Consider the following 26,683-nt stretch of genomic DNA (forward strand, 5'->3'; position numbering starts at 1 on the left):
AAATATTTATCTATTTTAATCTAAGTATGTACATGTTTGCGACTACTTAAAATGTAATTTTTTACACATATTCTCATAAGCAAAAGTTTGTTTTGACCTTAAGGCCGATAGGAAATAAAGTGCAAACATGTATATTACAAGTTGGAAATTTTCGTTCAAGTATTAAACGAAATATTGAACGAAATATTTATAATAATAGTTCATAAAACTTAAATTCTGGTACGTTTTTAGGCAATAATACTAGTTATAGTAACAAACAAACGTTGTGGTACATAAGGGTATTTTTTATAGTTTAAATAAATTCGTAAAACAAGACATAATTAAAACACCTCTCCCCACGCACAAATGTCAAATATTGAAATGTGAGGCCAAAGAAAATAGGTCAGGTTCTTGTTTCCAACCCATAACAGAACATCTCTTTAGTTAATATATTTATCATAAACATACATTATATTTTTATTGTAATGAAAGGATTTCGAGAAAATCTGAGGGAAAAAAAACAATTAAAGTCTAGGGTCGAAAGTTAAAAAACGGTAAGTAGGGAGACCTGAAACAGAACTCTCTCTTGTGGCCTGACAGACGCATCAAGTAAGACCTCATTGTAATTTGATCAGAAAACATTCACTCCAGTCTTGAGTATTTCAACATATGTATTTGTGTCAGAAAACCCTAGAATTCTTATAAACACAGGCCAACTCATGGATTTTTAATGTTAAACTGTCATTTTCACAATAACTGACCATTTTGGCAGATTCTATTCACTAAGAAGAATTATGAATTAATGGTCACTATGGCAATAAGAGTCAACACTGATGACGTCACAGCTACCACAGAGAACACTTTGGTTGATCTGGATTCATATAGCTTCCAACTTTACAATTAAATGCCTCAGAAAACCCGTGCGAATTTCTCAACTCTCCTAGTACCCTGAAAATTGAAAATAATACCAGATTATTCTAATATCCCTATATTACAACAAATGCCTGTTACTTGTTAATAAAGGGTGTTATCCAGTTGTGCAAAATAAAATAATTTTTAGTTTTTGCCATGAACATTTTGCCGTAGAGAAAAACACAATGAATTGAAGACGAAGAAAGCGACACTAAATTGTGGCGTGTTGTTGCAAAGGGAAGGAACTCAAATAATACAAGAACGCAATAGTGTTCTACAGAACAACTGTGCATAATTTTGTCTTACTGCACTTTAATTCACACTGTAAATAACTCTATACAAGTGAGATAAGAAAGCTATGATGACCCTTGTCATTTATGCAACTATTTACATAATTTTAAAGAGCTATAACTTCCGGTGGCGTATTATGGCAAAGGGAGACAACATAAAGAGTACACAAGAACGCTATCATGTTCTACAGAACTGACAATATTTACCTGAACATTGGTAGACTATGAACACTAGTCAGAACACTTCTCCTGGCAGCTTCATCTGTGAACTTCGAACACCACAACTATCAAATAAAGAAAAGATTACTTTTAAAGATATCTTAGAAGCGGCAACAAATAAATGTCCACCGACTTTTCATAATATTTGCATTAAATTTTTGGGACATGTTCACTTAATAAAATAAAAAAGTACGTATATAAAGTATAACTTTTTTTCATGAACCGGTTGGATTTCTTGAAAACACAACACGCATTTAGCACGAATGTTTTTAAACATTTTCAAATAGCACACATTAAAATTTAATTTCAAATGTAATAGTTGTTACATATCAACATCTAGATTAATGTTCTTTGCAATAAAGTATATGAACTTACACTTTGAAATATGTATATGTTATATATTCCGCGAATAACAGTTTTCTTTATATCAAAGTTTATTCAAGTTTTTTTTTTAGATTCTATTTATTTGAACTCTAAAGCTTTATCTCCCTATTTGAACGTGTACAAAACAACATTAGACAACATACCTGTGCCGTGTTGATAAAGAACAATTGTTCATCGGAATATTTTGAAAGACCTGGTAGGCGTTTGTCGTTATTGTTGTTCTCCTTCAACCATAATTTGTAGGCCTGTAAGAAAAATTCCTTCCAGTTTTCTTTGTGGTTTTTTTTTTTACATTTTATCTTACTTAAGTATAAAATAACATTTGCTAAGTCTATCCTTAAATACCGGAATAATTTACAAAGATAAGTTGCAGTGATAGTTGAAGGCAGTATTTGTATGATTTATTATCTCAATTAAACACAATGTCATATTAAAATGTTGTATTATGTTGAAGCCGGTGCTACAGGGCGTTGACAGGTCATTGTTCTTACCACTACTCTCATTGATAAGCTTTATTTGTCTGTAAAACTTTTGATTTATTTATTTTTGCTGTTGTGAAACGTTTCAAGTGTCCATGTTGTCTATTTTAGTCATAATCAGCAATTACAATACAAAATAATGTCTAACTTTGCTTTGAGATTTAATTAAAATTATATATAACATGAACAAAATACTATAAAATATTCAATCACTTAAATGAATTCAAAAATCTGATAGAACTTTTGATTAGAATAACGAAGTACGAGAACAATGTTCTACGGCTTACCAGATGGCTCTGCTTGATACCTCCTATATCAGCGATATTTTCACTCAATGTCTTATTGCCGTTTATCTAAAATAAAAAGATAAATAAATAAATAAATAAATAAATAAAACTCACCATGTAGTTAAGAAATTTGATTATCAAACGGGCTCAAGTTAAAAGAGACTACTCATAAAAATCATATTCATTGTTTATACAATACTCTTTTTTGGTAATTTTACACAAATAAACATTTTCAAGAAAAAATACTTTAAATTGTTAAATATTAATAATATTAATGAAGCAATGGAAGAATGTATAAACATATATAAACAACTTTTTTTAAAATACATGTATATTGTTGTTTTAGACATATAAACACGAAACCCTTTAATGTTAAAAAAGTTCCGTTTATTTGTCATAATCTTATTACACAGGTATTATCTTGTTCTTGTGAAATAAGCAGAGACATTCGTTGTCTTCAGTCAAGTACGGTCAAATATGATCATCAAACAAAGTAAGTGACGCTTCTCTTTCAAACTGATATAGATTTATCAATTACAAAAGAAAACAAGGGGAGAGAACAAATGAATAAACTTATGGCAGGGAGATTTAGAATTTTGTAAGAAAGAACAACAAAACTTACATTCATATTAATGTTAGGAACTGTAAATAGACTGTAGTGGTTTATAACACAAGCTGCTTTCTCGTTATAATTCTCCAGGGAATAATTGCTCCACCAGTTATGAAGTAAACCTTTGGCGTCAAATGCGCGACCTGAATAATAGACGACAACGATGCAAAAAGGTAAGGTCAAAAACGTAATAAACATGGCACCGGTTATGTTGTTTCACACTTTGGTATTTTAGACTGGAACACTTTTAAAGATTTTTACCAAAGTACTCATGAAAAACAGTTTAAAAAATCAGATCAGATACTTTAAAAATGAAATCCGTGGGTGGGGTTTTGTCCTTAACATTTTTACTTACCAACAAAGCAAAATCATAAACTGTATGAAGTGCTCAGATGCAAAATGATACTAGTATGTTCTATTCCGAATGAGCGCTTTCAAAATTTATTGGCGACGCCGGTGAGCGGCGTCGTCTATTATGGAACGCTTTTTATTTTTGCCTATGGAAGGAGCTGTTATTATTAGCAGTTAATTTCATGTTGTGTTAATTATATTTATTTTGATTCGTAAAAATCAAGTAAACAAATATGTTGTTATATTTGTATTTAATAACTTTATATAAAAAGCATGTGCATTGTGATATTATTTTCACGAAATTGCAGGCTCTGATTAACAGCTTGTCCCTTTGTTTTATTGACAATGCTAAAACCCGGATTTCGAATATCGTTGTGGTCTACATTGATGTTCATTCATTTATATATTTTCAAAACTTTCTACAAGAAGAAAGTTCACCTGCAAATGAGTATTAGGATAGGTAATGGACTGTTGTAAACGATTATCCTATTGATTTTATCCATATTACGTTTATCTGTTGAACAGAATGGTTGTTTTTACAAAGTGTACCAGTATCCGGATGTTGACAGCTATCCGATTTTCTGCAATTACTGCTGTCACATGGCCATCTACTTTTTTATGAATACTTTACCATTAATTTGCATGGCATTATATAAATTAAAATGAGCCTGCAACATTTCTTAATTTTGATGTTTAGGGTGTTCTTTTGGGTTTCATGTTTTCTTTTATTTCAAGGGGAAGTGACTCATGTTTACTAAATTATTTGTTCTTTTCTGTCAATCTTAGGTATTACTTACAATTTTTGTTTTATAAAATTTACCAGTTGTAAGGTCATCAAAAGCATAGAGGCCCTGATGAGTGAATATTGATATATATATACTTTTACTGGCTTTATATAATCAATATTTCATATTTATTTAATAGAAACTTGGAATTATTAATGTTATGTGCATACATTTATATCTTAGTATATTGGTATGATGAGACTTACAATATTTCTGAATTTAAAGAGTTGCAGTTATGTCATTATTATTAAAGGGATGAGACTTTCATTTAAAGTTATAAATGATAATACATGTATTGATTGAAAATGTCCTGAAACTTGGATCAAGCAATATAATTGATAAAGCCTCAAAAAATCATGTTCTGAATAGTTATTCTAATTTTTTCTAACATGTGCATAGTTTGAAAAGGACAGCTTCTGCCTTATCTGTTTGTAATGGAGGGACACCGGTCTCAACCTCCAGGTCTCCTGAGTCAACCCGACAACAGACTTTTCATAGAGTAGATTGATACTTGTCCTTGAATAAATTTGTACACTAAATTTTATAGTGGGTGATTTGTGCCACATGAAAACCAACCAAGTACAAAAAGTAACCGGGCGCCAGATGAAAACATGAAAATACAATCTACCACAAAGTGGTTCGTTTGTTGCATTTTCATGTTTTCGCCCGGTGCCCTTGATGTAAAATACAAATCAGCCTTCATAATATTTCTTATAGATATTGTACATGTATTAGCACAGTTATATTCACTTTCAAATTGAACTGTTATAAATAATGGCATAACCAATAACTGTCTTAGCCCTTTTTAGTAAAAATAATTATACAATAATAATTATATAAATTGTTATTTTAATTAAGACTATGAGTATGTAAGGTTTTTTTCTCTTATTTATTAATTAAGAATTAATTATCTGTTAATTTAAAAATCTAAATATCTGTCACGGTTTAGAACTGTTCACTATTTAGGGGAGAAAATGTGTAAGCGGCCAGATAGCTCAATCGCTACAGCCGCGGTACATTATTCTGTGGGTCACAGGTTTGAGTTCTGGTCAAGCTGAAAGTTTTTCTCATCCTGTTACTGCAAATAACCATTAGCTTAATTTACTATGCTCTGTAATAATAAAACATCAGAAATTCAAGTACATGAATCAATATAGTGGGGAAAAAGGTTTAGGTTTAGAACTGTTTCATTATTATAGAGAAAATGTGTAGCCGGCCGGATAGCTCAGTTGGTCTTTTGAAAGTCATGGGTTCGAGTCATGGTCAGGCAGTTTCAGTCAGGGTTTAGAAGTGGTTTTTCAACTGACACATGTTTGATTCATTTAATAGATTGCATTTAATTTGAAATGGACAAAGGCAGTATTGCGTGATACTTTTAAATCTACAAAAAGCATTTGGTACAGTTGATCACACTATACTGCACACGAAGAAGTTCTTTTTTCTTCTTCTTCATGGAACTTCAAGCATCTGCCATATGTAATGACATTCTTGCATGGTTCAAGTCTTATCTCTGATAGCAGCTGGTGAATGTGGCTGGTACTCCTTCTCTCTGAATACCTGGTGTCCCCCTGATGTTTATTTTAGGTCCTCTTTTATGTCTAATATATGTCAATGACATGTCTGCAACCCTAAGCAATAAGCTTTTATTATATGCACAGGCACAAGTATCAGACCTGGGAAGAAAAAATATTACCAGATTGATAAAAAAAACTGTGTATATCTTAAAAGTGTCACAAACCAAAAAAAAATGTAAATGATGACCCCCTTTAAAAATATACTTAAAGTTAATAGTATATTTTTAAAGGGGGTCATTATTTACATTTTATTTTTTGGTTTTTGACACTTTTAAGATGAACACAGATTTTTTATTAATCTGGTCATATTTTTTCTTCCCAGGTGTGATACTTGTGCCTGTCATTATATGATGATGACTCAGGTATCCTTGTATCTGGTAAAGTAAATCTTAAGATTGTTTTATTGACTATAAATTGTCTTTGCATCTTGGCAAGACAGAGTCTATTCTTTTTGGTTTAAGTTTCAACATAAACTGGGCCAAGCCTCCAGGTCACATGAAATGGTACTGCTATAAAGTACACGTCTTTTGTTAAGTTATTAGGTGCAAACCTGGATCAAATTCTTTTGGCGTCGCCCTTTGATGCTTTGCATCAATGCTTTTCTTGTATATTTTGAAGTCATTATTTATCACCCTCAAGCGGCAGTTCAATTGATTTATGACTTTATAAATGGGAGAAAAAAAATGCTGAAATATTTTCTAGATTGATTTTCTGTCAACTTCTTCGCCTACATGCTACATATATTAATAAGTCTTACACCGCCAAGTTCTTATAGTGGATTTGCTAGAGAATACTGTTATTAAGCGTGTATAGGCCTAGAATTTGGTCAAAATGACAAAGACAAATATGGCTGACTACACCGGGAGTGTACACGAAGTACATGTAGTTAAAAATAAACATAATCTTACCGGAAGCATCGTAACCGTGCGTTATTTCGTGACCTATCACCAAACCTATACCGCCAAAGTTAATAGATCTGGAAAAAAATAAAGAAACTTGTAAAATAGTGATTGTGAAGAACCTCCCTTTTTCAACTCTTTTCCCCTTTTTCATGCCAAATCTAACGTCCAAATTAACAATGAATTTTGGTCTCTAGTAATTTCATAATTTCTTTCCTCTATTCTTCTGCTCTCATTTTTTTTATTCATTTTTCATTATTTTTTTATTTATTAATTTTCGTTCTTGAGACCGCCTTTGGAATGAGTTTATAATAAGTTACAGCAAAAGGGACAAACATAAAAGAATTCTTAAGAAGACACTTTAATTCATTTTCATAAAAATTTTATCATTTTCACTGGTTAAATTTTTATCTTCGGAACATCTGGAATCAGACGTCCTTCATTCCACGTTCCCTTTGTCGTAAATCTAATTTCTAACTCTGGAATGATTGTCAGATTTTAGTTCTAACAATGGATCAATCTTGTGACTTTATGAGGAAATTTGCAGCTGTAAATTTATAGAAAAATTTGAATGTATAAATATATTTTTTTCCCATGTTTAATATAAATTTTCCGCTACATCACCATACATTAGAAATCATAAATTTATCAAACACCTGATGCCTGTCCATCTCAATCATGTTCGTGTATTATTTATGCCTACCATATACCATCATACAAAAATAACTTTCCATACTACGCACTAAAATCATAGCTCGAAAAACAGATTTTTAAGATTACAGTTTTATTTTAAAAAATCCGTGTCGACATTATGATATTGATATACTTACGAGGGATAATTGATATCGTAATATGGGCTCTGCAAAATACCAGCAGGAAAGACTGAAATGAACAGAAACATGAATTTTAATCTCATTCAAGGGAAACAACTCGACTTAAAAGCTATTATACATTACTTTAAAAGTTGTATCCCTTACATATTTCGTATGTATAACAACTGTTAAAAAAATCTAAAACTTTGAAAATTATCTTTTTCAAATTTATTTTTTTTATATGACCCATGTTTAAAACGTATAAATCAGTGATATTGAACGTAATCTTTGTATGTAAGCGCTATGTTTATTGAGCCAGTGCTAGGGGGCGTGGATATATGAACAGTTTCACTCCCTACAACTAACCAATACTAGCATTTTCAATTCTGATACCTGCATGCCACAAGATGATCCAAATTAGTTCAAGCAAAATTAAACTTGTGAAAAATGAACTTAGATTTTAAAACAAGTAAAATGATTTAAGATTCAAGTAATAATTTACAAGTTATGTGCGATTGATGACTGGCATTGCAATATTCATCACCATATTTCTACTGCGTGACTAACGCAGTAATGGCTACTTTTGCATATTTTGTCTTCTTGTTGGTAATTTTCGTGGATTGTAAGAGCTATTTGCAAAGGGTAATTTTAAAATTACATTCTTTTTTCACTTCACAATATTTTTCTTTTTAATAAAATGTCTAAATATACATACCTATAGCATTAAGGCCACTGTGATAGTATGCATTCACAACAGCGGGTCTTTCTGGCCACCTGATAAATTAATATAATATAATATAATATAGATCTAATATGATATGATATGATATGATATGATATGATATGATATGATATGATATGATAAAATAAAATAAAATAATATAAAATAAAATAAAATATAATTTAAAATAATATAATATTATCATAATATTATATAATCATTATATTATATTTATAATATAATATAAAATATTGGCTTCCTTTCTTCTTACAAACGGAAAATGTCCCTTAATTTTTTTATTTGAATTACAAAAAGTATTTTTAGTCAGATTGAAAAAGACGTGTTAAGTGAATTTCTTTCAATGTTATAACAAAAAATTCATAAACATAGAAATAAAAAATCTTTACTTTTCTGACATATTCGTTGAATTTCTTTCCTCATTATTGTGTTAACTGATAGTTTAGAAAGTAAAATAAGTGCGAAAATTGAACAAATAAAATTTTCTCATCACATCAATATAAACAAATCCATTGATAGATAAGCATTATATATTGCAAATTAACATGCACTCAGACAAAAAATTTAACAATTCAACTTCGGATTAAAGAACAATGATATATAACTCTTTGTCGGCTGACAGCCACAGAATTTACCCACGTGACCACTGTAAACCATGGTTGGCTTGAACGTCTGTGCCGTTTAGTCTGCACTATTCGATATACAGTCAGTACATATGTTTTAAATTTTCAATCAAAATTATCAATGGAAATGTCCAGAATAATAGATGTATAAAATTTAAAATATTAAGTAAGGTAAGGATGGAATAGCTATCGTTAAAATTACAGTTTTTTAAATAACAACCTTTCATAACTGGGTTGACGAAGTTCTTCAAGTTGCTTCAAACCAACATGACGTCGGATACTTTTCAAGTTCTCAAAGAAATTGGTCGAGGAAACACTAACCTGTTCGAATAAAAACAAACATCAAACATATTCTGACAGTATTGTAGTATCTAATGTTTACGTGAACTTATTTTTGAAAATTGTCCATAAATAGATGACTTCCTACTAGAATAACAATGTATGCCTGGTCGCAAATAACTACGAAAAGCAAATATCAATTCAATATTCACGAAAAAAAACAACAGTTTCATTTTATCTTAATTGAATGATTATTGCTAAATTAAAATAAAGTCCATGATGACTTTCAAAGTCTGTCTTCATTAAAAATAACAAAATAACAAAAAATATCACTAAAAATATATCGTATACTTATCACTAGATGTTCTTAATGACTTTAAGGGTTAAATTCTTGAATTATTGAGATTTTTGAAAATTATACAATAAAATGAAATAATAAATTGCTTCTAATATAAATAAAACTGTAACTTTTCGCATGCAAACTTACATTAGAATAGGACTCCGTTAGTATGGTATCATTAAAGATAAAACTTGGGAATCCTATAAGAGCCTTCATTGCCTCTAACTGAAAATAAAGAAATATATACTTAAATACTATTTACTTATATTTGTTGCTTTGTCGTCGTTTTTGTAACGCAAAGGCATTAGCATGAAAGCGGTATAAATCAGTCACAATCTGATACAATGTATGTAAAATTAAACATCTGTGTTTTAAAAAATATAAAATATTGAAACAGAGACAAACATTGTGGCTTATATTTATCGCTTTCTTGCTATATCTTTTGCGCTACAAAAATGACAAAGCAACAAACATCCACCGTTACTCGAAAAAGTCACTTTAACGCTGAATATAATGGCGCGTTGTAAATGAATTGCATTTGTTGTGTCGCGTCAAACCGCTACGCAGTGGTCATTCTTTGCTTCCCCACGTAGCCATTCAAATCACTGTGAGGAGTTTGGTGTCGCGTAAGAGAAATTCGTAAAAACAACTTGTCTTGTTGTCGCGCGAGCGGCGACGCTTATAACGAGCAACAATAGGACATTTTTAGAAAGTATTATACATGTATGTTAATCTCTAAAACCAAAACAATATCTGGCAGAAAATTTAATGTATATACAACACTATTATCAAGAGATTCTTTTCATTAGTGGAAAACTCCTTCATATTGCACCAGTTATAACTAAAATGTTCCATCAAAATTCATTCACATACATGTGATGCATAGCGAAAATAATAAGACCTTTCATTTTTATCACACAATATCTATTCTAATACTCTAATGCAAGATTGTCAATGTTTTATAGGAGTTGAGAACAGTGGGGTAAATATAAGTCAAAATCATATTTTAAGACAATAACACGGGGGAAGTGTTACACGAGGGATGTAAAAGGTGGTGCACATATCGCAAGAAACACATTGGCAGTAACAAAATTTATCATGTATCACACGAACTCCGGGACATTTGAAAAATCGGGTATAAATTTGTAAGCCGGGGCTTTATGTTTGCAATTTTGTATTATCATTACGTAATCATGTATGGCAATGATGAAGACTTGAAATAAACAGGTCAATACTTGCGAATTAGCAAATTAATTTGAATTTTTTACACAAAACTATTAGATTTTAAGCAAAAGGCGATGAAAAATGGAATATGAATTAGTTTTTGACACATAATACAATATGTACAATTTAAGATCTTAGACGTTTATTTCACAATGGCACATTTTGTTTTATGTGATAAATCCAGCAATGATTATTCAACGGCTCAGCTTGCTTAGTGTAAAATTTGCTATGCAACAAATATTGCAATAGGCTAAAATTACAGCTTTAGCCGGTGCTAGGGGACGTAAGAGATGTATCTCTCATAAACAGGCTCAATCAAACTGAGTCTGCAATTTTGCCTTTTTAAAGTTTTTTTTATTTTTCTCGAAGGTTCTGCCCTGTCCCAAAATGATAAGGATACGACACGCTTTGACAATAGATAGAACCACACTTTAACAATGGAAAGAACCACACCTTCGCAATGGATAGAACTACACTTTGACAATGGATAGAACCACACTTTGACAATGAATAGAACCACACTTTGACAATGGATAGAACCACACTTTGACAATGGATAGAACTACACTTTGACAATGGATAGAACCACACTTTGACAATGGATAGAACTACACTTTGACAATGAATAGAACCACACTTTGACAATGGATAGAACCACACTTTGACAATGGATAGAACCACACTTTGACAATGGATAGAACCACACTTTGACAATGGATAGAACTACACTTTGACAATGGATAGAACCACACTTTGACAATGGATAGAACCACACTTTGACAATGGATAGAACTACACTTTGACAATGGATAGAACTACACTTTGACAATGAATAGAACCACACTTTGACAATGAATACAACCACACTTTGACAATGGATAGAACCACACTTTGACAATGGATAGAACCACACTTTGACAATGGATAGAACCACACTTTGACAATGGATAGAACTACACTTTGACAATGGATAGAACCACACTTTGACAATGGATAGAACCACACTTTGACAATGGATAGAACTACACTTTGACAATGGATAGAACTACACTTTGACAATGAATAGAACCACACTTTGACAATGAATAGAACCACACTTTGACAATGGATAGAACCACACTTTGACAATGGATAGAACCACACTTTGACAATGAATAGAACCACACTGGACAATGGATAGACCCACACTTAAACAATGGATAGAACCACACTTCGACAATGTTTAGAACCAACCTTTCACAATGGATAGAACAAAAGATATAAAAACGCACATTTTACGATTCCAGCTCTGTTGGAAGTTGAAATTTTATATTTTAAAGATGCAGATGCACGCTGTCCTTGATAACAATAATTTATGTGCTAAAGATTTAATACCGCGTAAGTCGGTGCTAGGGGGCATTGAGGACGTTGGACCTTTGATTTTCTCCAATAGCCGTAAGTCGGTGCTAGGGGACATGGCGACAGGGTTGCACATTTTTATTATCTCTCATCAACAGATAATATTACACCGAGTCTGGCGCTTTTATTTTGTTTCCATTTCTCTTCAAGGATCTCCCGTTTCACAAGAATTGTGATATATTTGCGTAATAACAAATAACAATTATTGTAGGCCTTCGTGAACCAATTTCTCAGAAAGTCGGTCGTTTTCATTATAACATAATCATATGATAAAATCTTACAAAATTCACACTAAAAACAAACGCTTGCACCAGGTAGGAGATTTATCATGTGTTTATATTCACCAGTAATGCATTTTACACAACTATGAAGATAATGATAATGTAAAAAACGTTATTTGTTTAGATAAAATGTTATGTTAATCAGCGACAATTATTATGTGTGATTTACAACTTGTGCTGTTAGAACACGGCAATGCTCGCATTTCTGAGACAGAAATTTCTGGGGAATTTGATTAATAAAAGAGGACAGGAATAGCGGACGCCCCAGTTCGTATCGTTAGTAAAGAATTCGTCCCGATTTGTAATCAGTTGAAAAAAGTACGAATGTCCATTAAAATGTTTACTTTTCTTTAAAACCCTTTTGGGAAAAAATTTTCGTAAATATTTTTTTTTTTATCACTTTACTTTTTGTGGCGTACATTTTCCCATTTTTTAATTCCCTTTGGAAAATGGTTTTTTTTAAAAAAATAAATTAAAAAAAAACCCAGTGGGAACCCTTTTTTCAATAATTTTTTGAAAAATAAACAAAATTTAACTATCATTTTCTTTTTTTTTTTTTTTAAATGTTTGGGACCCAACTTTGAAATTTATAAAAAAAGATTACGATTAAAAGTTGTAGCGTGTTATTTTTTTTTGATCTCATATTGTTTTACTTTCTACTGCACAAATCGTGATAATACAATCAATCATTTCACTATAAATACCGTTTTTATTTCTTTACGTGCTGATAGGTTTAGTGAAAGCATTTTAAAGCCAGTGAACGTTTCAAAACGAGGCAATGTTCTATACCAACCTACTTACCATCCTCAATCAGGCGAATTACAGCCGTATAAATATTGAAATGATTCAGAATCAACAGTATATTAACAGAACTCATTCCAGTATTGAAATGGCATTGTTTAATTAACGAACTGACACGTTCGTTTTGCAATGATTTGATGAAACTATACAATATTTAATTAACAAATTATTATTACAAATATGATTTTCTGTGAAGACATCTGTAGCGCCGATATATGTCCAAACGTCGAAAAATGTCCAAACGACGATAATTGTCCAAAAATTGACGATAAATGTCTCAATCGCCGAAAAATGTCCAAAACTCCTTTAACGGTAAATGTCCAAAAATTAACGAAAAATGTCGCAACAAATTAGGTGCTCATAAATGTCCAAATCGGTCAACGATAAATGTCTCAACTTTTCATATATTAATTGCACTCATTTCTATGATCAACAGTAACGCATCAGCCAGTTATAAAGGTTTCCATAGTGATTAAAAGTACCGATTAAAGAAGCGTTCTCACCAGCATCCCGGCAAAGCCCAGGACCACCCCAGACGATCCGGGATGAAAATATTATTGCAGTCTCAATAACCCAAGTAGCACTACGGCGATACCCAATGTCCATACTTATATCAACCAGGATGAAGTCCGGACCATCCATGCAGAGTCCATTTGAAACTATGGATAATGCAGATAGTAAGTGGACGACGGATGACCAACGTTGTTAAGTCTTCGATCAAAGAGATAATAAAAGCTGAGATCCATGCTAGCACAGCGCCAGATGATGTCAGCAGAGTCCCGGATGATCCCGGCAGAGCCCCGGTACGGTCAGATAGAGTGCCGACAATCACCGATAGAGCCCCGGCAGAGCCCTTGATCACCCCGGACGTTGCCGAAAGAGTTACGGACGTACCCCGGTCGTTCCTGGATCACCCGACCGACCACCGGGACTCTAGCGGGATGCTTGTGAGATTGTTAAAAAAAATTTTAAAAAATGTATTTGAAAATAAGTTGATTGTTGGATACAGTCTATCTCCCTAACTATTAAAAGGGAAAAAAATAAGTTAAACCGAGGTGCATTGTACTGGTGCTTTACACCGGGTACTTAAAAGAACCAGGGTCGCACAATCTTCAACAATCTTCAGGGGACGTTGGTCATATGGGCAACCGGTACCAACGATAAAAAAGTCAAATAAAATAAGTTATTATGCCCCCCTTCGAAGAAGTTGGCGAATATTGCTTTGCCCATGTCGGTCGGTCGGTCAGTCTGTAGACCATGCCATTTCCGCTCAATAACAAGACAATGCTTTGACTGATGATCCTCATATTTGGTGCGGAGGTTGGTCATGACTAGTAGATGACCTCTATTGATTTTGGGGTCAGTAGGTCAGTAGGGGTCAGTAGGTCAAAGGTAAAGGTCACAGTGACCTCACTATTAAAAGCTTGTTTTTAAAAGATATTTTGTGTGTAACTACAGGATTTACTCATTCATGGACCCATGGATCATATTGGTTCTGCCCCATGGCAATGAATATACATGTATTCCTTAGCAATTTTTCTATGCATTTTTATACACATTTAAAAATCTAATGTTATTATCTTAAATTGGCTTGTGTTTAGGGGGCATACATGTTTTACAAACATATCTTGTGAACATCTGCATTGCGCTACTCCACACTTATAGCTATATTCAGTGTAAATAATAGAATTTAGAATGGGCCAATCCTTGGTTTGCGACTTCGGTTATGTAACTGATTTATATTATTCATACCTCAATATATCCTTCAATGTAAAACTCCCATAGGCCTACAATGTGTTCTGATCGAATATCACCCTCCTAGAATATATTTCCCGGGGAATATTTCTTATATCACCCTGGGGTACATAACTCTTACATAACTATGTGTTATTTATATAATATTGCTAAGTTAATATTTGACATATAATTAATTTTTAAATGTACATGTTTGTATCCAACCAGCACAGCAAGAAAACATACTATTACGTCAAGTGTCTATTACGGTGGCACAGATATGGCACATGGGTGTCTTTTTTTATCTTGTTCACACGAGATATTATCATGTTCCCACAAGATATTATCGTGTTCCCACAAGATATTATCTTGTTCCCACGAAATAATCATCTTGTTCCCACGAGATAATATCTTGTCACTACGAAATAATTATCTTGTTCCCACGACATAATTATAGTCAATCAGAAGCTGTAAAATATAGCAGTTACTTCCCCTTATTAAGTTGAACATTTACTTGATTATTTATACATTATATTCATGTCACCATGTAGGTTGATCCTGAAAGTGCCACACTGTAGGGACATACAAAACCTTAACTGCCAATTACTGGTGTTTAATAGCGCACACCCTCATCTGGTGACGCATTTGCGTGCAAACTGATCTGGGTAGCACTGGAGGGATACATGTAAGTAGCCTTTCAAAACTCTGTATTTATAAGGCGGTGGCCCCGCAGTGGCGTTCAGTCCACCTCGCGCGAATGAGTAATAATCAAATACAAATGTCTTAAATCAATGTAGCATGAGAAGGACCGTCTTCGCAGCACTTAAGAGAAAAGTCACAAAACCCATTTAACACGTGTTGCGTATATGCTTATTACGACCATTGTCGAACCATATCCCCCGACAAGCAAATGCGTCATCCTGTCAAGGTCTGCACTGTTCGCTGTTGAATCAGTAGGTCAGATTTTAACTGTCAAAGCAGTTAACCCCTTGATTAGCTCACATGGTTTATACAGGTTAACTGCTTTGTTTGCCAGATAAAGTTGCATATTTTTCTTAACTTTTGACCACTTGGCAGTAAAGGAAAATGCAACTCTGTACACGCCCCTATACCGTTCACAAACTTTCGGGACGGACACTTAGATACTCGGACGGACAATGGCAACGCTATATGGGGCACAAAAATATTGAAGAACACAAACAATGCTAAAACGTATTGTTTCGGTGAGTTAAGAAGGCACATGCCCCCGCGCCCCATCCGGATCTGCAACTGGCCATGCACAATAATGTATGATACATTTTACGTCGGGGGTAAACCAGAGTGTTAAAATCACGGTTAGTTGGATAGACTGTTACAGTATCCAATACAATAAATTACAAAAATAACATATGAAAAATTAAGACATTTATCGTTAACCGATTTGGACATTTATGAGCACCTAATTTGTTGCGACATTTTTCGTTAATTTTTGGACATTTATCGTTAAAGGAGTTTTGGACATTTATCGGCGATTGAGACATTTATCGTCAATTTTTGGACATTTATCGTCGTTTGGACATTTATCGACGTTTGGACATATATCGGCGCTACAACATCATTTCAGCAGAAGAACATTTAAAAACATGTTTATTTTTTTATTTTAATTGTCACGTTTCTGTCATTCTTTGAGATCCTTATTCATTATGTTTGTATCAATTGATTGTATATTGTATTGTCGAGGCTATTTATAGCTTTTACTATGCTATTTATAGCTTTAACTATGCTATTTCTAGCTTTTAATATGCTATTTATAGCTTTTACTTTTCTATTAATAGCTTTAATTTTAATACTTTTACCTTTTTCAGAGCCTCTTCTTTGGTTATATCGTCCATCCAGTCTGCTTTGTTTACAATGTCTTTAAAAACTCGTCTTAGATAACTTATAAGCTCTAGCATCTGGTAATATATAAATAAACATTTATCTTTATATGTATCTTGTATAGCTAAATAATTGAAAATTTGAATATTGAAATTAATCTGTGTTTATCTATGAATCCTTTTTATCAATATTACATCATGAAGTTCAAATAAAATACTATTCATGTAAATATAGCAAACAGTGCAGAAAAAATGGTCGGAAATGATGATATCGCTCGTAATATAGATCTATTAATCTGGTTTTTACATTTCATGTTAAATTACCTATTTGAATCCACGAATTTTAAATGAAAAATTGGCTAGAATGGATATTTATTTTGAAATGATATCGATTGAATTAAAGAAACATTGTGCTCATTTTTTTCATTGTCAAGTTGAGTTAAATTGAACACATATTTCAAAAGATTGACTGTTATAATAGTGATTGGCCAACAGTTGATATTGGAAAATGTTGAGGATAAAATATATAAATATAAAAAGACAACCCCACTCTTTTAATAAATTGAACGTTACAGGTAAAGTCCAATGACTATTTATAGAAATTTATGGAAGTAAATCATAAAATTGAAAGGAATTCTGGCAAAATGATAACTTATTATGAATTATTATATGACCAATTCATCATACCTCAAATTTACAAAGATATAAATTTCCCATTTTGTTCAATTTGATTAACATATATTTAACATATAAAAGGAACTCACGTGATCTCGTTCTTTGGGTCCAAATATTTTTTCAGCATACATACGTCCAGTGGCATGGTCCAGATATTGATTAGTGGACTCAGAGCATCGCAGACCTCTCGGTTTTAACTCCTTCACACCCTCTGTACTCTAGAAATACAGTTTGTGATTGAGTATGATGTAGAAATTTTAATAAAATGCCAATGCAAAATGAAATTGCATTATTTTAAAACCACATATGATATATTGTCTTGCATTTTCGTAACAAATTTGGTAAATACTTTTCAATCAAATATGTTAATTGATATCTAAAGTGAAAGAAAAGATTTAATAAAATTTCTAAAAGTATGCCTTTTATATACGGCAAAATACTTATACCATATCATGTTAAGCGGATATAAATGATATTCGAGGACTTAATTTATAACCATTTTATTACATGATATAATGCGGGGTTGCTTTGTTGTTGCTCATTGTTTATTTACATCTTTCGGCTTTTTTATTTATAATTATGTACTTTTTTCTTTTATACCTTTTCAATTCCTAATACATTTGCAATAAGATGTTATTTATGATTGGCGTTGAAAGTACAGTGAACACCGTATTAAAAGACCAATTTCTAATAAAGACCATGAATGTCAATAAGTCGCTAAAACCCATATTGTTTTTCTACAAGAACTAGGTGAATGGCAAACTAAATTCCTTTGAACTACCAACGTTCAGCTTTACTCGTATTTATAGTCTAGTAATCATGTTTTGTTTTGTTCCATGTTTCCATTTTAAATTATGATATTTTAAAAACTTAAGATCATGGTAATTTTTCACAAGGTTTTTTTTGGTATGATGTATATTTCCTTGACTCGCTGTAAGTCTATTTCCATATTATGTCTGATTTCCATTATCATTATTATATCATTTATGTCTAATTACATGTTATGTCTGTATACCTTTCTAAACTGTAGGTTCATGAGACTAAATTTTCCCTCCATGGTGATAAATTGTGGTGTTATCAATCGCCAGACGATGTAATTTGCGATCGTTCTGAAATGGTTTGTATATATATAAATTAAAAGTATAGATGCACAAAGATAGTTTGACATTTTATGAAATTCCATATACGCAAAAAATCCAGTACCTGGATGCTATTTACTTTCTAGTGCGCTTGAGAAGTTTTAGAAGTTGTATAATAAACCCGGTAACCAGATTCAAGTTTCAAATAGAAAACATATACAAAATAAACTGCAATACTCTTTAGAAAATGTTTTACTTAATTTCCATATAAAAATGATTTTCAATATAAAAGACATTGTACACCTCAATTTCACTAAGTCAGTTAAAAATATTTTCATGAACGGAATAGAAAGATGACCTATGTGTTAATAAGCTGTATGAAAGTTTTGTTATTAAAACTGCCTGCTCTATGAGAGATAATTTAAGAATTTTCGAAAATAAAATTTACGAATAAAATATAACTGGATTAATAAATATGTAAATATTCACAATTCAAATGACTCATTGCACATCATTTATGAAAAATGTGACCGAATTAACTATTACCGCTATCGACATTGCAATTCTACACTTGTTACTCACGTCTAGGTGCTATTATTTTATATAAGAAAATTAAATTAAGTGTGTGTGTTTATCAATTTTTAATCTCTTTTATAAGTAAACATGACAAGTTTTACTTCTTCTTATTGTACAGATTTGAAGGAATGCTGCCTAAAAAGCGTGAGTTCAATCAAAAAAATATACAAATAAATAATGCCGAAAATTGTAATAATTGCAAGTATGCCCAAATTAACACATTACACCTATAGTCAATTACAAACATAAATAAACTTTTAAGAGATCAAGAATTAGATTAATTCAAACAAACAATTTTAAACATATATTAAAGATCAAAGGAAGATAACGTATCTTTCGTCTGCTGCTATCCCTGATTAAATATCGCGTACACAATAACAGCTAAAACATACTGTCTGCAATCAGATTGATATTGAAGATGAAGTTCATTGATTTCTTTAAGCTGTTCAAAATGGAGGGTAAAAATTTAACAAGGAAAATAATTATATTACTTTATAACCTTTCATCTAGGCAATTAAGAAATTTAATTCTGTCTGGTAATGAATAGAGGCATCCCAAATGTCTGATTTAATTCCGGTTTCAAACCGATGCGGCAGGAAGGGGTTGGGGGTTGGAGGAGAAAAAGTAACATTGTAAAGATGAGAAATCGGCATCCAATCGAAATTGAAAAAGTCGGAACATAAATACATGTATGTAAACTTTGTTAATCTACTTATCTAGTGATATCAAAGATCAGTTCATGGATAAACTCCTATAATATATTATACGTAATCACTGAGTTCCATTTTTTTGAGAAAGAACAATTGTGTATTCTTTTAGCATAGCATTTTAGAAGAGGACAAAATACAAAATATAAGATTTTCAACCGCTCCTATACTTGCCCATCTACTTAGTGTTAAGAAGCATATTTGCACCAATCAAACTGCTGTGGCCAAAAATGTTTGCTTACCAGTTTTGGTGGTTGAAAATGTATGCTTACCTTTGGTTGGTTGAAAGTGTATGCCTTTCATTTATAGTTGGTTGGAAAATATACTTACCTGTTTGGTTGGTTGAAAATGTATGCTTACCTATTTGCATGGTTGCAAGAAATTATGCTTAAATGATTGGTTGGTTAAAAGTGTATGCCTTCCATTTATAGTTGGTTGGAAAATTTACTTACCTGTTTGGTTGGTTGAAAATGTATGCTTACCTATTTGCATGGTTGCAAGAAATAATGCTTAAATGATTGGTTGGTTAAAAGTGTATGCCTTACATTTATAGTTGGTTGGAAAATATGCTTACCTGTTTGGTTGGTTGAAAATGAATGCTTACCTGTTTGCAGGAAATAATGCTTAAATGATTGGTTGGTTGAAAGTGTATGCTTTGCTGTTTGGTAGGTTGAAAAAAGTTTATTTACCTGTTTGGTTGAAAAAAAAACATGGTCATATTAACCTACCTGTTTGGAGTTTTTTCCAGTAAAGGGAACAACTGGTCATAATATGGTTTCATCCACAGAACAACGGGTTCGTTCGCTCCAATGGTAACAGTTGTGCCGCGGAATGTTGCTTTTAGGTAACGTAACCAGTCAAACTGTTAAGATAATTGTTCACATATTTATCAATGTTAATGATACATTTTACAGCTGTGTCTTTAAATGTTGTATGCCGGGCGCTTATTTTTTGTATGCCGGGCGCTTATTTTTTTGTATGCCGAACGCTTTTTTTAGGAAGTCATTACAGATAAGCCAAGAATGTTAAAATATTATATCATCTTAATGTTAACTTCAACAAAAAACCTTCTTATTATTCAAATATGCATCAATTGGTTATGTATAATACAATATGGTGGATGTATGTAACGTTTTTGTAAATTAGGGTGAAAATTTATTCATGTCAAAATAGCATTTATACTAATGACAGGAAGCGGAAATGCCCGATGTCTTCCGGTTATTTTGTTATCCCATAACCCTGTAATCTGAACATTTTTTATGTTTTACGGTATATTTTTGTATACCTTTGGGTACAAATTTGCCAGACTGGATACATTCATTCTTCTGTAATTGCCTTCCATATCTCGTCTGTCAGAAACTGCCACAGTAATCTGTAAGATAATATCAAATATATTGTATACATTAAATAGATCGTTTATAAATGAACCATTCAAGTAATAAATTTCAATTATACAAAGCGGTGGTTCAAAGCGATGGGAAATTTACACTGGAATCTTTAAAAAAAGTTATAGATCACGGTATTTCGTATTTTTGTTGGGTTTTACGTCTCACCAACACAGTAAAGATCATATAGCGACTTTCCAGCTTTACTGGTGGAGGAAGACATCAGGTGCCCCTCTATGCATTATTTTCAAGCACGAAGGGCACCGACGTTCCGTAAGCTAGCTTGATAACTTCCTCACATTAAAGAATCCAAAGTCCATTTCTGAGTATAGCCCCATTAGCGTATACCCAAATATAGAACGTACTGCTTATCTTTTGAATAGTTTATATTTGAATATGCAACTTATTCCGAATATCTGATACAATCTAAAGAACAGTTTTACAAACTAATACAACGATTGCAATAATTTTACTCATACATTTTCTCTGACCGGACATATCAAATATTGCCGAGAAACATTATGTCTTTTATTGTATGTTTTATGTATTGACTTCAGCACGTTTTTCACGACATTATACCAAGTACTGGCAATAGCATCATCACAATGATATATCTACTTAAATCGTTATTTAACTGTACTGTATACATGACACAGTGCTAATACTCCGTCCAAGTACTTGATAAACTGTATCTTTTATGTATTGGCTTGACTGTATTTTTTCGTATTTCATTAAGTGTATACGAAACCTTGAAACTTAAGTTCATCATACATGCACTGGGTACTGTCGTACGTTTTGCGTCAATTGTATTGCTCAAAACGCATTGCATGTAATTTTATAAATGTTACAATTGCAAAAGTAAAACACGATAATTTAACCAGAGATTTACAAAATGTGGGAGGCTTATACATTACTTTATGACGTTCAAATAAATTGTGGTATTAATCCCCCGAAGAACCCACTTAAACAGACACGAACTAAAAATTGACTCAATTTTCTTAGATGTATTAATGCATTGCTATAAATTATATCACTTAATGGAAAACCAAATCTTACAATTATATCTTAATGATTTAATGCACATCTATGATTCCGTTATCTCTCTTTATGTAATGGAAAGCTTCGGATATAGACCTCTTAATGGATCTAAAGATACTTGAAGATCTATTGAATAAAAAATACAACAGCAAATAGATCGTAAATGAAATAATGCATTTCCATTTGAACTGCTGGTTTAAAACAAGCACGCGATGAGATAGTAAATATGCTGAAAAAAGCTAGCCTAAATGTCGAAAATACTTTCAAAAACAATTAAATCGCAATGAGGTAATAATTTATAAAAGTTGTCAAAATGGACTTTAAGAAAGACTTTAATCCCTATGTTGTCTATTCAGTTTGTAGCTCATTGAACATAACATAATCATCGGTAATGCATATATTAAACTAATATCTTAGTCGTCTACATTTACATAATACCATCATCTATAACACATATACGTTATTGGTAGAACCCGAGTTATATAAATATTAATTAAACAGTGTCCCAGTTTGTTTGACACTGGACTTAAGGGTCAATATGGTCAGCTGTAGAGGTGTTTACCCCCTCCCTTTCCAACCTTTCCACAACTATTAAATGGTGTCAAATTAACCTGTTTTAATCAATATGATCTCCATTATCACGTTTAATTACAAAGCTTGCTCGTACTTATTTCACAACCGGCTGTCTGTTAATATTTTCATTAAACATTATTCAATATTTAAAAACTTATTTCATTATTTATTATTCAAATATTATCAATACCTTTGCAATTTGCTTTTCAAACTCTACAAGTTCTTTCATCTGTGTGGCAGCAACAGAAGGATCAGCACCTAGGGCTATAGCTATATCTGTTGTATACTTGATGTAGGCGGTGATCAGCTGGTCGTCCTGATACATGTCTCTTCCTTCCATTAACAATGACGGCTGATCTAACTGTTGAAACATTTCGTAAATTATAGGTCCAATGTTACACAAAAAACAACAATAATAACAAAAATAAAAATAAGCCGCGCCATGACAAAGCCAACATAGTCCATTTGCGACCAGCATGAATCCAGACCAGCTTGCGCAACCATGCAGTCTGATCAGGATCCATGATGTTCGCAGTTTCTCTACTTATAATAGAGTTTATAAGCGAACAGCATAGATCCTGATCAGACTGTGTGGATGCGCAGGCTGGTCTGGAGTCAACCTGGTCACAAACTCACCATGTTGGTTTTGTCATGGCGCGCTCAAATAATAAAAAAAACTTAAGAGTTTTCTGTGCCGTTTGCTATCAAAGATCTTTTACTACTCTTTCTTCTCCAAAAATACGTATTGTTAAATTTATTTATAAAATAGGTGAAACAAACTGAAGATAGGCCATGATTGTAAAATTGAAAACGTTGCAGACTCGATTCAATTGAGTCTGTTCATGGACGGTAGTGGCAAGCGCAAGCTACCGTCCATGCCCCCCTTGCACCGGTTTAAACAGAATTCAACATTTACAAATAATTACAGATTGATTGGGATACTTCTTCCTTTTATCAAAACAAGTTGTCAAATAAAGTATATAAAGTATGAAACGTTCTTATGTCAATTGAAAATACAATGAAAGAAAGACCATCTAAGTTAACAGTCTAGTGTAGCTTATGTATTTGAAATAAAATAATTAGGTGCCCAAAGTTTAAAACATTGTACTTACATAAAGCACGTGTTTTCCGTACACTTTATAATCGTTTAGTATGTTAAGACCCATCATTATACCATGCGGTATGGGCCACACAAAATTTGTCGTATACTGTCGTGCTGTGGCTATACTGTTTTCCAAGTCAAAGTTACTACCTTTCCATGATCTATTGAGGACAGGCCAACCACCAAGATCAGATATGAATTTTAACATATACTGATTTCCCTGGCTTTCTATAGATTCTGAAAGTAGAAACAAATTGCTTGTATTGCCATCTAAATAGGACCACATACAAACTAAAATCTAAAATGTTACTTTGCTCAAAATTGAGAATAGCAGACTCAAAAATACATTTGTTAGCATTTAAAATACCTGTTGTCGTGAATATTAAGGTTCTGGAAAGGGGAAATCCCGAAAAGCAATACAATAAAATTAATTGAATATTGAACAGAGGTTGTTTACAAGAGAGTTTGCACATTACAACATCCCTCCGGAGCAATCATTATTGCATACAATTAAGTGATAACTTGAATAAACATAGTGATAACTTAGTTTAAACATATTTATTCCCGAAAGTATATATAATGTACATACATACAAATATATAACAAACAAAACATTTTACACAATGGAAAAGGATGAGAATGAAAGAAAAGTCTTATAGAATTCTTCTCCTTTGGCGAACTATATGGTTTGTTTTAAATAAGTTTATAATTAGTATATACTAGACAAGGGAATAAGTATTAATTATACACACATAAAAATATATATTTATATATTAACTTTTATAGAATAGATTAACTACAAGTAGATGTCTAAAATGTAAGAATATATATAAAAGAAGAAAACAAAATAGTGGAAAAGAGAAGAAAAAGGGTGAGAGAGGATTATAGTCTCAATTAGAATGGATCTAAGTAAATCTTTTCGTTTTTTCTATATAATTTTGTACATTTGTAAATATAATAACGTTGTCCTGGTATGTAAGAGATGGGTCACCAAAGAGAAGTTTATGAAGGTTTATGCTGAAGTCTTGCAAGTTAAGGAGGAGTGTTCTGCGGACGGCATCGTATGCACAGCACTCGAAAAAGAAATGTTGGGTAGTTTCGATTTGCCCACAATTACACAAAGGGGTAAGAGAAATGTTTTTCAAAAACAGGTGGTGATTTAATGCGCTGCAGATCGTTCGAAGCCGAGTGTGAAGGACCTGCAGTTTACGACTACCTGTATAAAAGTATGTTGGTGTATATTTTCTGTCCTTGTTTAAGAAAGTTTTAAATGAAGATATTGTAGGGCTGTTTCGTATTATAACAGGCAAGTTGTTCCAATCACGAATAACTGATGGTGATAGTGATAACTTGAATTATCAATGTGATTACTTGAATTATCATAGCGATAACTTGAATTATGAAAGTGGTAACTTGAATTATCATATCATAGAAACTCAGTTCAAAATCATTATCGTTTTATTTTATCAAAATGGAAGAAAAACAAATATTGTACGAATTAAATACGAGAAAGCTTTGTTTAAAAGATCTTTTAATTGTTGTTGATTTTATATAACATACGTATGCCTATTTACATAAATACATTTAATAATGTTTTGGTTATTCGGTCTAATGATCGAACCTTTTTGTTGATTTATTCGTATCAATTGTTTTGACATCTGCTAATACATGTCTCAGATTACTTTTTTTATTACGATAACGCAACACGTGTGAGTTTTGCTTATTCTTTATAGTTCATTTATCGTATGTCATGGCATAACCAACATAGTCCGCGCAGTCTGATCAGGATCCATCCCGTTCGCTTACAAATCTTATTACAAGTATAAAAACTGATAGCGAATGTCGGCTCATTTATCATGTGTCATGGCAAAAATGTCACACGTTTAGTTTTATTAACTTGCATATGGAAGTGGTGTAATTTACAAGCTGTGCATAAAATCTACCTGATACAATTGATTTGATTGAACCAAAAGCACAGATGCATATCTGGATTCGGGAGAGAGCGTAATGATTCTACATTGTCAAAAGTGTTGAAAAAACAACACAAAGTAAATCCTTATTTAAATCGGCATTATATATGTTAATCAAGCATTTTTTATGTAGTCGATGGGTAAGAGTCGATGACTTCTAATCCAGTTACCTCTCTGGCGTGGGTTCGATCCCCGGGAGATGCTTTGGTAGTTTAGCGCGGAGGAAAGTAGTCTAGTACTGGTGTAACTCTCCAGGAACGCTGGTTAGGATATTACTAAAATACTGTTGGGAAAAGGCGTAAAATGAAACAAACAAACATGAGTGTGTCATAAAAATAGAAAAATATGATCAACCAAAAAGGCGGCGTTCAATGAACGCAAGCCCCACAAGACCCAGCAACACACGACTATCGTCAAGGAGCCACGCAGGACAACACACAAAAAACAGGACAGGGCACAGGACAAAGCACAGACGGGTCAACACAAAATCGGCAAGCTCACTATGATGTTCACTAAAATGATACGTTTTGCTATGTTAATGTGTTGTGTACCTTTGGTTCTTCGTCTCTACTTACAAAAATAAAATAAACTATTTACCTTTGTCCATACATGCTTTGTAGAATGTCTTGGCTTTCGTAATTGGCTCAATATCATTGTTGTCGGGAGAACTTAGGAGATCTGAAAAGAAAAAAGAAACAATGTCAGAGCATTAAAGAATGAGT

At 32.4% G+C, this 26,683-nt stretch overlaps 1 protein-coding gene across 1 annotated transcript; it reads right to left on the reverse strand.

Annotated features, from left to right (window-relative positions):
- Window positions 1–21: 21 nt before the first annotated feature.
- On the reverse strand, window positions 22–26,683 carry LOC132748576 (neprilysin-1-like). Its single transcript, XM_060738184.1, has 18 exons — window positions 26,559–26,683; window positions 24,002–24,228; window positions 23,080–23,250; window positions 21,179–21,265; window positions 20,622–20,755; window positions 18,547–18,640; window positions 17,621–17,749; window positions 16,836–16,934; window positions 9,710–9,787; window positions 9,164–9,264; window positions 8,297–8,355; window positions 7,600–7,651; window positions 6,779–6,846; window positions 3,173–3,303; window positions 2,551–2,616; window positions 1,928–2,029; window positions 1,389–1,465; window positions 22–927 (listed from the first exon to the last, which is right to left on the reverse strand). The coding sequence occupies exons 1-18, from the start codon at window positions 26,566–26,568 to the stop codon at window positions 825–827; spliced, it is 1,788 nt and encodes a 595-aa protein (XP_060594167.1). The 5' UTR covers window positions 26,569–26,683; the 3' UTR covers window positions 22–824.

The sequence above is a fragment of the Ruditapes philippinarum genome, unplaced genomic scaffold (genome assembly GCF_026571515.1).
Source record: "Ruditapes philippinarum isolate M1 unplaced genomic scaffold, ASM2657151v2 ctg5503_1_1_1_1, whole genome shotgun sequence".
Taxonomy (NCBI): Eukaryota; Metazoa; Mollusca; class Bivalvia; order Venerida; family Veneridae; genus Ruditapes; species Ruditapes philippinarum.

Excerpts from the sequence above, each read along its gene's own strand:
- LOC132748576 (XM_060738184.1), bottom strand. Across the intron at positions 7,652-8,296 it reads CAGTGGCCTTAATGCTATAG|TCTTTCCTGCTGGTATTTTG; the intron begins GTATGTATATTT and ends TGTTCATTTCAG. Across the intron at positions 1,466-1,927 it reads TCTTTATCAACACGGCACAG|TTGTGGTGTTCGAAGTTCAC; the intron begins GTATGTTGTCTA and ends TTTATTTGATAG.